The sequence below is a fragment of the Gymnodraco acuticeps genome, unplaced genomic scaffold (assembly GCF_902827175.1).
Source record: "Gymnodraco acuticeps unplaced genomic scaffold, fGymAcu1.1, whole genome shotgun sequence".
NCBI lineage: Eukaryota > Metazoa > Chordata > Actinopteri > Perciformes > Bathydraconidae > Gymnodraco > Gymnodraco acuticeps.
Genome location: NW_022992315.1, coordinates 185,563 through 199,569, shown reverse-complemented (window position 1 = coordinate 199,569; position 14,007 = coordinate 185,563). Strand labels below are relative to the sequence as shown.

At 42.9% G+C, this 14,007-nt stretch overlaps 1 protein-coding gene across 1 annotated transcript in view; it reads right to left on the bottom strand.

Moving 5' to 3' along the window:
* Positions 1-1,337: 1,337 nt before the first annotated feature.
* pcsk6 (proprotein convertase subtilisin/kexin type 6) overlaps positions 1,338-14,007 on the bottom strand; it is a gene marked incomplete at its 3' end in the record, with an annotated part of 33,011 nt that continues 20,341 nt past the window's right edge. The window contains 4 exon segments of the mRNA XM_034208410.1: positions 1,338-1,441; positions 1,519-1,606; positions 2,352-2,548; positions 10,740-10,842. Of these exon segments, the coding sequence (XP_034064301.1) occupies positions 1,338-1,441; positions 1,519-1,606; positions 2,352-2,548; positions 10,740-10,842 (492 nt within the window).

Sequence of the window (14,007 nt, the reverse complement as noted above, 5' to 3'; positions counted from 1 at the left end):
CTCTCTCTCTCTCTCTCTCTCTCTCTCTCTCTCTCTCTCTCTCTCTCTCTCTCTCTCTCTCTCAATATTGGTACGCAAATGCGCTTTGTTTCAAATGACCCGGTGCTCTTTTTTTGGCGGAGGTGCGCATGCGCACCTGCGCACCAGTTATGTGCAGCCCTGATCATACCCCTCTATTTCAGCCTTATAGAGAAGTGCTGATTCTGGGTCCGTAGATTTAAAAAAAAAGAAAAAGAAAAACGAGAGCCGAGACAAGAGCTCATGCAGGAGAATTCTACCCAGATTCCCAGCTAAATGCTGCCATGATTAAACGCCATATTATGTTCCAAACCACATCAAGGATTATTTCTGAAACAGTATGGAGCTCAAATGCTTTTTTTCTCGCGGGTTTACCACAAGCTGAGTTCCTTTTTATACCCTTATTTTGTACACATACTCTGTCCAGTACAGATTAGCTCTGAGTGTTAGCGATGCTTGCTAATGTAAACAAAGACCATATTACTTCCAAAACACGTAGCACATTGTTTCTGATACAGCAATGTTTCTGATAGGGCCGTGGGTGTAAAGCCCGCCCACATTTCCGATATAACGTCATATTGGCAGCAAATCTGGATCAGCTCCGTTGTTCCCCCATTTTTAGAGATTAGGGTACAGAGGAAAAGAGGGAGGGTTTGGTTTTCTGACACTTTGTGAGTTCCCTGACATACCGGGTACACATATTCATTTATGTATAAAAGACATCAAAAAGTGAATTTTGCATGATAGGAGACCTTTAACAAAAGTTAAAGAGATGTTCACGTTTTGTTCTATGACATGAAATATGTCAGTTAACACGTCTACTGGTGATCTAATGGTGTCAGAAACGTATATGTGTCTTAAAAACGGCGTTTGCTAACAACATTAGCCGCCTTTAGCTTAAAGGTACTGACACACAGCCATGTGCCCCTTATCTAGTTAATTTATAGCCATTAGCTTTTACTTCTGCAGATTGTATTTACGCTTCCAAAAACATAAAAGTGGTGTTAGTACGTGAGGATTATTCTTCTGAACAAAACATGTAAATATCATAGACATGTTTGCCACAGATCTTATTTCCTGCAATATTCTAAAATCCTATAGAAGAAAATCCCATTGCTTTTTTCAAGGGAGCTTGTGCTATGCTCACTTCCGGGTCAACCTACAAACATAAGTTATGACTGCATTTTCTTACCTGAATCTTTTTCAACTATGCCTGCTAGGTTAACCTCAGGTTTAGCAATTCCCTCATCACTTGGAGGTTTTATTTGGTCTGTTTCTGTGATGGCACTGTAGAAACTGCTCATACCAAACACACTGACCTGTACAAGTCCTACAAGAGGAATGGCATGTGCTGCAGGTCATCTCCTCCAGGTTGGAAAATGTCCCATTGGTGCAATCAGGAACACAAGTTATTCCTGCCAGACTATAAACACAAATCAATTACATTCGAAACGTGGTCAAAACCAAACTGTAAATGGCGGACAGACTGTTTCTACATACCTGTAGCCCTCGCTGCAGGCAGTGCACCTATCTCCATATCTCAGGCATGTCATACAGGTGTCATGGCACTTCAGACACTGTCTCTGATCTGGCATAGACAGCATGCTCAAGCATCAATATAGTGCTGCAAATAATACAATTACGATGATTTTCTTAACATTTCCTAAGAACACAGCAGGCTTTAAGTTTAGACAATTTACTAATAGGACACCAGGAGACGTTATGGTTGAATAATATTCAATATAATAGACTGTTTTATGTAATTAGTTATCACCATGTATTTTGTGGGGTGTCTGCATCTACTCCTATTACTCCCCATAATGCTCACATCATGATTATAAACCACAGCAAGGCCTCTTTTTGCAAGGCCTTGTTCGACTTGGATTATATTTTTATATTATATATATATTTACATATTACATTTTCTTTGAGATGCCAGTGAAAGTCTTTCTTGGCTTTGAGTGTGGGTGGGAAGTTTATTATTTAGGAGGACACACTTTCATTATCACCACCTCTCTTTGCTTGGTTTAGGAACCCCAGTAGCTCCTGAATCTTTATAGTGGTAATTTAGGTTTAGAATGTAAACTGATTATTACAACTAGCTTGCTAATATGGAGCAAATAGAATGTTTTAGGTATGGTAGATAAAAGCCTATCAAATCCAAATGTGTGATACTATGAGACTAATGTTTGTAACTCAATAACCACTAACACCCCAAACATTTCTATCGGCATTAAACTGATAGAACCGACCATGGAGCTCAGATGTTTCAAACCCCTGACCTACATCACTGCTAAATATCAGATATGTATTAAAAGGACGTGTTGACTTACTCTCATCAGCAAAGTACCCTGTGGGGCAGGTATGGATGCAGCTGGAGTTGAGTGTGTTGAGGTACAGGCCTCTTCTGCAGGACAGACAGCTGCTAGCTGACCGGCCCTCACACTCCTCACAGCCTTTAAAGCAGTGTCTACAGCGACGGGACGCGATGTCCTCATAGTGTCCCAGAGGACAGTGGCTCACACAGGTTCTACACATAGGGACAGCATGGTGAGAGTTAGTTTGCAGCTAAATATGGAAGGGCTTGCATGGGTGGATCGGGGAAATCTGATTCCAAGGGTGACCTGTTCTACCCAATACCCTAGGAAATGAGCCGGCCATTGGTGCATATTTTTGTAGTGGCCAAAACGGTAGGATTACAACTTCTGTGTCATTGGTGTGGCGTCATCGAGCCCAAAAATACTTTTTTCCATTGACTTACATTGGGATTGTAGGATTAGGAAAACTACATTGTACATGCTCCAAGGGCCCAGAACCTCAGATGATCTGGTATTTTTGTTCTTTTTTTTTTGTGATCACATTTTTTATTTATTAAACAAATGGTACAATCAATAACATAAAATGCAATACAGTACAAAAACAGCACACAACTAAAGAAAGAAACAAAACCCAGTGACGTCCCTAACCCACCCCTCCAGATCACCATCCCCATTAGATAGTTATCCTAATATGCTCTTGAGGTTCACAATGAGCGAAGTCCACATCTCTATTGCTGACTCCTTTGCCCCATGTACCCGGGCTGTCGATACTTCTAGATACGATATGTCTAGATATGTTAGAACCCAGACCTTACGTGAGAGGGAATGGGGAGGCTTCCACAGAGTCGCAACCGGTGGAAGCCCGGCAAATAGTGCTCGCCTTTTGGTCAGGGTTAAACCCAGATTGGACAGGTCGTTTAGGATCAGTGTAACAGGTAAATGAGGCACGTTGGTCTCAAATATCGCCGAAAGGTTAGAAGCAACCATCTCCCAGAATCTGGCCACTGGCGGACATTCCCAGAACATATGTATATAAGTACCAATAGCCTCTATGTCACATAGAGTGCAATTTGGATCAGCAATTATTTTCATTAAACAAAGCTTCCTAGGTGTAAGGTAAACTCGATGAGTGAAATTATAATGTATGTGTTGGTGGTCAGGATTCCTAGAAGCTATTAGTATATTGGACCAGACTTCATCCCAATCAAACTCTGGATCCAGATCTGGGATATCGGCCATCCATATCGCCTCTAACGCCAGGAGTCTATAAGTGTGTTGTGAAATGAACCAGTAAAGTTTGGAAACAAGGCCACTTGTACCTCTAGTGGAGTGTAGAATGTTATGCAGCGGGTGTGGTGATAGAGGACTTTGCAATGGAACACCACTAGCCCTTAAAGCCGACCTCAACTGTAAATAAAAGAAAAAGGAGGAACGAGGTAAATCAAATTCTGTACACAGCTCCTGAAACGAACGCAGACCTTCATCTCCATAGACGTTCCCCAGTATATGAACCCCTCTCATTTTCCACTGAGGAAACTGAATGGGATGGCCACCAATCAACAATCTGGCATTGTTAAATAATGGGGAACATGGATTCCATGCATAGGGGCAGCCACATAGTTTCTCTACCGCCCTCCAGACAGACAGCAATTGTGATACAATGGGGCCGAACCTGCAACGACACTGCGCAATAGGAATGTTTGAATACAAGAGATCTTGAAGGGTGTAAGGATGCACTAGACTCTCTTCCAGGGCCCGCCATGACACTGATGTCTCAGACTGGAGCCAGGTTAGCGTGAAGGCCCAATAATAGTGTTTAAAATTTGGGAGAGACAAACCCCCGGCCTGTCTTTCCCGCTGCATTGTAGAGAGCTTGATGCGTGGGCGTTTGCATTGCCATAAACATTTCGTCACAGCTGTCTGTAGCTTGCTCCAGTACTGAGTTGGTGGAGTAAGAGGTAGCATTGAACTAAAAAAATTAACTCTGGGTAGAATGTTCATCTTGATTATTGATACACGGCTGCGAAGTGAATTAGGCAATGAAGACCATCTATCCAAATCAGAAATTATTTTATGAAGCGTGTTACCATAGTTATGTTTAACTATTGTCTGAATCGAAGGAAAAACGTCTATCCCCAGGTATGTAAACGTTTTGACAACTGGGATAGATGGAGGGACAGGTGCATTGATCATTACCTGGTTAAGTGGCATCAAAGCAGATTTCTGCCAATTTATCTTAAACCCAGAAAGCTGACCATATCGATCGACAATAGACAGTATTCTTGGGATACATTGTACAGCATTGCCCAAATACAATAGCACATCATCAGCATATAACGAAAGATGATGATGCGTACCATTAATAGAGATTGGGGATAACGTGGGTGACTGACGAATGGTGTGTGCCAGCGGCTCAAGTGACAGCGCAAATAGCAAGGGGCTTAGCGGACAGCCTTGCCTTGATCCTCTTGAGATAGCAAAATATGGGGAGCATACCTTGCCTGTAAGCACCATAGCTGTTGGGTTTTTATATAGCACCTTGACCATGTCAATAAAAGGGGCGCCAAAGCCCATTGCCCCGAGTACCGACCACAAAAAGGGCTATTCTAGGCGGTCGAAGGCCTTCATCGCATCAAGTGAGAGAACTGCAGCTGGGGAAGGTAGATGTTGGGCCCCATCTATGATGTGTAATAGCCTCCTTACATTGTCAGCGGCAAGCCTGGATTTTATAAAGCCTGTCTGATCGCTATGTACTAGATTCGTCATGTGAGACTGAAGGCGCTCGCCAGTACTTTGGCATAGATCTTTACGTCAGTGTTTAAGAGTGAGAGGGGCCTGTAACTAGTACACTCTGTCGGATCCTTGCCTTTTTTAAGAAGCAAGGATAACAGGGCAGTGTTGACGTCTCTCAAAAATGAACCCTCCTTAATAGAAAATAATATCATCTCTACAAGCAAGGGGCCGAGCAAGGGCCAAAAGGTGAGATAGAATTCGGGTGGAATACCATCTGGGCCTGGCGACCTGCCTTACGCATGTCCATTACTGCTTTCTCAATTTCGTGGTATGTGATGGGCGCATTCAGATTTTCAGAGTCGCTGACAGGTTGAGAGGTTTTAGCCAATTATAGACCAATTATAGACCTATTTCTAATCTTCCGTTCCTCTCAAAAATTCTTGAGAAAGCAGTCGCAAAACAGCTGTGTGATTACTTAAAAAACAATGATTTATTTGAAGATTTTCAGTCTGGCTTTAGAACACATCATAGCACAGAGACAGCTCTGGTTAAAGTCACAAATGACATTCTAATAGCCTCTGACAAGGGACTTGTCTCTATTCTTGTTTTGCTCGATCTCAGTGCTGCATTTGATACTATCGACCATGATATCTTATTGCAAAGACTAGAGCACTTAGTTGGCATACAGGGAACTGCTTTAGGCTGGTTTAGGTCCTATCTATCTGAACGCTCTCAGTTTGTACGTGTCAATGATGAATCTTCCACGCAAACCAAAGTTAGCCATGGAGTGCCACAGGGCTCAGTGCTCGGACCTATTTTGTTCACATTATATATGCTTCCGTTAGGCAATATTATAAGGAATCATTCTGTAAACTTTCATTTTTATGCGGATGATACTCAACTATATTTATCAATCAAGCCTGATGAAATTAATCATCTAAATAAAATTCAAGACTGCCTCAAGGACTTAAAAACGTGGATGACCTTAAACTTTTTGATGTTAAACACGACCAAAACTGAAGTTATTGTACTTGGCCCGAAGAATCTACGAAACAAATTATCTAAAGATATACTAACTATGGATGGCATTAATTTGGCCTCCAGTGAGACTGTAAGGAATCTTGGTGTTATATTTGATCAGGATTTATCCTTTAACGCCCACATAAAATCAATTTCAAGGACCGCCTACTTCCATTTACGTAACATTGCAAAAATCAGGCATATCTTGCCTCGAAACGATGCAGAGAAACTAGTCCATGCATTTGTTACTTCAAGGCTGGATTATTGTAACTCTTTATTATCAGGGTGTACCAAGAAGTCAGTCAAGTCGCTTCAGCTGATTCAAAATGCTGCAGCTCGTGTACTAACCAGAGTTAGGAAAAGGGACCACATTACTCCTGTTCTGGCTGCCTTACACTGGCTCCCTATAGAACACAGGATATCATTTAAAATTCTTCTTCTCGCCTACAAAGCCCTTAATCGGCAGGCGCCATCTTACCTTAAATAACTCATTATACCCTACTGTCCTACTAGGGCATTGCGTTCCAAGAATGCAGGGTTGTTGGTTGTTCCTAGAGTCTCTAAAAGTACAATGGGAGCCAGAGCCTTTTCTTATCAAGCTCCACATTTGTGGAATCAGCTTCCAGTTTCTGTTCGGGCGGCAGACACCCTATCCGTTTTTAAGAGTGCGCTTAAGACCTTCCTTTTTGATAAAGCTTATAGTTAGGGCCTATTAGATTCAGCCCCTAGTTTTGCTGATATAGGCTTAGTTTGTCGGGAGACATCTTACTTCTTCCTTCTCTTCTATCATCACACCCTTGGTCTTCGTAGGAGAAGACGAAAAGACAATATGGTGATAGAGCCTATTTGCAATGCGGGCCGCATCCTTGATGAGTAAATGTGATTCCTGTATCATGGCAAAGTCAATATTTCTCTTATGCAAAAATCCTAAAATAGTGGTCCTTTTATGTGGGATATTCAGTCCCCTGGCATTAATGGAAATCAAATTGAGATTAGTCATAAGTAGAGTAGTGTAAGAATACAATATAAAGTATAGTCACCTCAACAAGCAGGATATGGTGATCTGGATCCCAAAAAAAACCTTCCCCAAAAAAGAAAAAACAGAAAACATAAACAAACTCAAAAACAACCCAAGAAAAGAGGGGCAGCACCATCACCAACCATTAGATCAGGTGATATCTGTTAATTGCTAGACAATGATCTAACGAACTGCTGAGCAACGTGTCAGCGTAGTGTGTCATCAGAACACATGCAAAAGATCCATCACAACATCAAATAATCAAGAGAAAAATGTAAATGTGGGCGTAAGAGCATGTGAAATAAACGAAAAAAGAGATACAACAAGATAATAGTTTGTACCACTTTGACATGGAATGTCGATATACGCCCAGCCATACAGCCTGCCCAACACCCACACGCATACACTCGCACCAGCACTCTCCCACCAAGCCTATACACATCAGCGTCCATACACTCTTAACTCCATCCCGCGTATATAGGCACAAACACACCACGCCAACCACACACCCGCGAGCACGGATGCGCAATTATGGCTTTCCATACATAATAATAGACACCCACAAACCTATGCCACAAACACACCGCCAGCCCACACATACACACAGGATAAATTATGCTTGGCTAGGAATACAAGAGAAAGACTTACCGGTCTACATATGGTCAGTGCATAATAAAAGAATGAAACAAATAAATGTAGAAAGAAAAAGGGTAACACTTTATTTTGATAGTCCATATTTAACACTCTATAAGTAATCAGTTGACATTTAGTAGCATGTCAACAGCGTATTAACCAATATTCAACCTTACTATCTGTATATTGTGTCAACATCTTCAAAATTGACGATCAACTACTCAAAATCAATCTGTCAGTTGAAAGTCAACAGGGTCATGTTGACTATCTGTTGATAATCTGTTGAGAGTCAAGATGTCAACTAAAGATTACATTAAGCATTAGTTGGTGATCAACAGATAAGCAACTTTAGAGTTTAGTTGACTATCTGTTGATCGTCAACTAATCTAGAGTTGACTATCAGTATACTTTTAGTAGGCATTCTCCACTAAGCGTTTGTAGGCATGTGTTAGGACTATCCAATTAAAGTGAAAAACAGTTGAGAACAGTAGAAAGTCTATAACCTATCAACAGAACACATACATTCATCCACTAATTATATGCAACAGACATGGGAATAAAGTGAAATGTTTTGCAAAACTGATCACAAACTTTATTTATTCATTATGTATGTAATGTTTGAGTTAGAAACACCTGTTCCTGTTTTATTTGACTAATATATAAGATAAATACAGAAGCCTAATGCATTCACTTGAGAAAAAAAGGTTTTTCACAAGAACTCACAATCTACAGATAGTAAGGTTGAATATCGGTTAATAACCTGTTGCAAAAAACATGTTGACAGTCAACAGACACTTTTTGTAAAAATCTATATGTAGATCAACAATTGAGATGTACCTTATATTCTACTGGCAGTTAGTTAAATGCATGTTACTTGTCTGTTGAAACAGTGTTGTTGAATGTCAACTGATGACTTGTAGAGTGTTAACTATGGACTATCAAAATAAAGTGTTACCAGAAAAAGGCAGTCCAAAAACGATGGTCTACGTATACGCCCCGCGGGTCGGGGGTTCCATCCAGGCAGACAGCGTAACTGAAACTTCACACTCCCAGTGCTTTGTTTGGTCCTCAGATAGCTTTTGAAGAAGCTCGAGAATCGCGGTGTTGGTAGGCTCAGTAGCAGCTGAGTTCAACACCGACATGTCCAGTGAGACATTCGCAGGCTTCGGGCTAGCATTAGCCTTGAGAACCAGGTGTTGTTGAGTTGCATTAACTACGGTTTTCGGAGGTTTTTTAGTATTCGGCATGTTTGAATGTAACAGATGACTGTTGGGACTAATAACTCGTGATTGAGATAAAAAGTATCACTGATAGTGGTATATTTAAGCAAAATAAATGGTGATGGCGCCGGAGCCACGAACTTAAGCAGCCATCTTCCTCGACGTCCACTCCTCCGAGCCTGGTATTTTTGTTCTTGTCAGTCAGCCCATTTTGGCATCATGCGCCACTGAGTAAATATCGTATCCAGTTCCCTTTAAACATCCATGGTTCTACCCCATTCCATCCTGGTCGTCAAACGACGGATCAGCTTTTTACTCTCGCAAGGATCCTGGAGGGGGCCTGGGAGTACACTTATCCGGTCTACATGTGTTTTGTAGATTTGCAGAAGGTGTATGACCGGGTTCCCAGGGAGATACTGTGGGAGGTGCTGCAGGAGTATGGGGTGAGGGGGTCTCTACTCAGGGCCATCAAATCTCTTCACTCCCAAAGCGAGAGATGTGTCCTCGGCAGTAAGTCGGACCCATTTCTGTCACCAATCCTGTTTGTAATATACATGAATCGGATTTCGAGGCGAAGTCGTGGGGGAGGGGGCCTGCAGTTCGGTGGACTAAGGATTGCACCACTGCTTTTTGCAGATGATGTGGTTCTAATGGCTTCCTCGGTCTGCGACCTTCAGCACTCACTGGATCGGTTCGCAACCGAGTGTGAAGCGGCTGGGATGAGGATCAGCACCTCCAAATCTGAGGCCATGGTTCTCAGCAGGAAACCAATGGACTGTCCACTCCAAGTAGGGAATGAGTCCTTACCCCAAGTGAAGGAGTTCAAGTATCTCGAGGTCTTGTTCTCGAGTGAGGGAACAATGGAGCGTGGGATGGGCCGGGGAATCGGAGCAGCGGGAGCGGTACTGCAGTCGCTTTACCGCACCATTGTGACAACAGAGAGCTGAGCCAGAAGGCAAAGCTCTCTGTCTACCGGGCCATTTTCGTTCCTACCCTCACCTATGGTCATGAAGGATGGGTCATGACCGAAAGAAAAGATTGCGGATACAAGCGGCCGAGATGGGTTTTCTCCGCAGGGTGGCTGGTGTCTCCCTTAGGGATAAGGTGAGAAGTTCAGTCATCCGGGAGGGACTCGGAGTTGAACCGCTCCTCCTTCGCGTCGAAAGGAGCCAGTAGAGGTGGTTCGGGCACCTAGTCAGGATACGACATGGGCGCCTCCCTAGGGAGGTGTTCCAGGCACGTGCAGCTGGGAAGAGACCAAGGGGTAGACCTAGGACCAGGTGGAGGGATTATATCTCTTCGCTGGCCTGTGACCGCCTTGGGACCCCCCAGTCAGAGCTGGTTGATGTGGCCAGGGAAATGAACGTTTGGGGCTCTCTGCTGGAACTGCTACCTCCGCGACCCGACCACGGATGAGCGGGAGAAGATGGATGGATGGTTCTACCCCAGACCACTCCCTGAACACAACCCTGCTACTGCTGCATTGATGGCAGTTCTATTAATGATTATTTTAGCATATGCTAACAGAAACTGTATAATACTGTATACTATTAAGTTCTTATGGCAAGCGTGCTAGCAAACACCGTCAATCCAGCACAAATTGACCAACATTATAATTTATTTAAATTGTGTTTCTGGCCAGCTACGGACAACCTTACAATCTCCTTTAAGCTCTGTCTGGGTCACCAGCTATCACTGTTCACCAACTATTCCCAGACGTTCTGTCCTTTCTTTGGAGCTAGGCAGATTTGCAAATGTAGAGTTTCTTTGAATTCTTACCTGCCACTTTTCAAGCTGCCGGAGCTGAAGTGGACACAGTTGAGGCAGTGATCAATGTCGGGTCCGTCACAGCCCTGGTCTCTACACTCACTGTGGCAAGGTCCTTAAACACAACATGAATTATAATCAACAAACTGATCCTCATTATCATCATTATCAGTTCATGTTGCACTGTTGGAGGTGACTTAAGTTGTTTTCACTGCCATATTTACACTGTAGCTACTGTGCAAAGGACAATAAAGCCTTGAATCTTGAAAATAGCTTATGTGTGTATTTCTGTTTGAGACTTGTGTTTTTAATGTGTTAGGCGATGTTCCCAGGAGTAACTTGTTGTATTTCTTTCATTTATATGATTATAGTAGTACCGCTTTGTGTTTTCAGGAAATTAAATCTTTAGTTTGTTTTTTAATTGACCAGGGAGCCCTTTTATTTTAGCATTATGAAAACAGAATCTTTTGTTTTTACAAATCAGTTTTGTCTCTTTCTTTTTATTACTCCCCTTTTCCACAAGATCATTAAGTAAAGTAACATATGGATGCTTGTCCGGGCAGACAGTAGAGGTTTCTCAATACTCTAATTTCCCCTCCTCGACTCCTCGGTCCTCCGACCTGGAAATGGATTTCAGTGCGCCATGTTGAAGGACATCTCATTTCTCTAAATGCACACCGAGCATCGAGCATCGAGGAGGCTCTCTGGAGGAGCTCTAACCGAGGATACACTGATGAGAGGTTTCTCAATACTCAAATTTCCCCTCCTCGACTCCCCTCCTCGAGACTTGGTGCCGCCCACAGGAGATGCGAGCAGAGGACTGAGGAGGGGAACCGAGGAGAGAGGAGTGGAAGCAGTAGGCGGTTAGAGAAATGAGAACTCCTCTCCTCTGAGCGGTCATTTTAAAGAGAGGTCCATTAATGATGACAGGAGGCACAGCAGCCCTCTGTCTGATGGACAGATGTGTTCATGACCACTTATATATTTACTTTGATTCATTCACAGTGCGGTATAATGACACAATAACAGGCTACAGATGCGGACATATACACACACATATATTTATATAAATATATACAATTTCAGAATCAAACAAGTATGAGAGCACTCTCATAATAACGTAACACAATCAGAGACTGGATATATCCCCCCCCCCCCCCCTCTCTCTCTGGTTGCTGAAATGGGGAATTGAAATGACAGGCCAAAAGTTGTACAAGTATTAAAAGTAAGCATAGGACACCAAACCGTCTGTCCGCCGCATCTACGCACTGTACAACACACACCTACACACTATACCACACACACACACCTACACACTGTACCACACACACCTACTGCTCCTAAAGCATAATCAGGCTACAGCCGTTGTGTATTTTATTATGTGAAGCACTAAATGGTCTTAGAAAAATATCGACTCTTTGTTTGTAGATATCTACTAAACTATAGCATACAAATACAGAAAGTAATGTAGGCCTGTTATACTGAGTGATATATATTTTACACACTGCTCTGCTTTCTGCACGGACCTCACAGCTGTTCTCACTGTAAACATCGCGTTGCGATCAGGTTGCGATGAAAGCAGTTACTAATATAATATCCAAGGGATGCATGCAGAGCTGTCATTGGCTGAGATAAGTCCGGCTGTGCATCACGCCTCCACCGTTCCCGGAAATGCATCCGTGGAGGAGCCGTGGAGGATGCATCAGTGTCTCCTCGGTTAGAGCTCCTCCAGAGAGCCTCCTCGATGCTCGATGCTCGGTCCTCGGTCCTCGAAGTGCATTTAGAGAAATTAGATGTCCTTCAACATGGCGCGCTGAAATTCATTTCCGGGTCACTACCGGAGGACCGAGGAGTCGAGGAGTCGAGGAGGGGAAATTTGAGTATTGAGAAACCTCTATGGGCCCTTCTCACTTCTCTTATTTTTCATTTCCTCGCTCCTCGGTCTCGTACTCACCGGAAGTTGATTTGTCTGCGCCATCTTGAGTAGCGTCCCAGTGGCCTTATTTTTGCCGGAGGATCGAGGAGCGATAATGGAGGAGCTATAACCGAGGAACCACCAGACCATCCTCCGATTAAATCCTCAGACACTCGCCCCGCCCCCTTACTGTGTCTCGCTCACTGATTGGACGATGCAGTGCATGCACTGATCTCATGCTTCTTGACATGAGAGCAGTTTCCCAGCGGAGTGAAGAAAATACATGAACCTCACGGGAGTCACTCCTCAGTTTATACCGTGTTTTGTTTCAATTCCTGTTTCATTTAGTTACACATATGTGATATATCTGAACAACAAAGTGGTCAAAAATCATTTTATTCATTTGTTGGAAACATTTTCATGATCGCTTTTTTCGTTTTACATTTACATTTATTGTCATTTCCATTCAGTCAGTCATTAAGTGCTATTGAAATGTTAATTTGCTACATATCCACACAAACAAACAAAGTGTGCAATCCGATGAATGTTAATCTAACTGGGTTTTGATAGCCAACATATCTCTTTTTCTTCTCTCAATTATTTTATTTCTATTGTGCACTCTAATCAATATTAATCCAACTAATGTTCGTTTATACATTTTAAGAATGGCGTTTATCTTTTTTGAGAATTAGTTCTTATTTTATTTTATTTATTTGGCTCTACAACAGATGATACAAATGTTTGTGTCAGTAAATGTGTACTAACAGAGGCGGGGGTGTCTGTGGAAATAACGGGGACAGAGCTGCTGTCAGACGAACAGCTGTGCGGCGTCATCACAAACGGACGTGACGCTCCGGAGGAAAGGACGTCCCATTGCTCTTGAAACTAATTTCCCTGCTTCTCGTGGTTTCCTTGCGTCTCTCCATGCTTCCCTGGTGGGAGGGACTAGACGCAGGGAAACGACGCAAGTGAGGGACGCAAGGAATCCATTTAACCGAAGTGAGAAGGGCCCTATGGTTCCTCCACGGCTCCTCCGCGGACGCATTTCCGGGAACGGACTTATCTCAGCCAATGACAGCTCTGCATGCATCCCCTGGATATTATTTTTGAAACTGCTTTCATCGCTACGCGATGTTTACAGAGAGAACAGCTGTGAGGTCCATGCAGAAAGCAGAGCAGTGTGTAAAATATATATCACTCAGTATAACAGGCCTACTCTCTTTATTTGCTTTAGTTTAGTAGATAACTACAAACAAAGAGTCGATATTTTTCTACTAAGTATCGAGGATAGGAGTCGAGGAAAGGAGTCGAGGAGGGGAAATTAGAGTATTGAGAAACCTCTAGTAAGTTACTGATTCGTTCGTC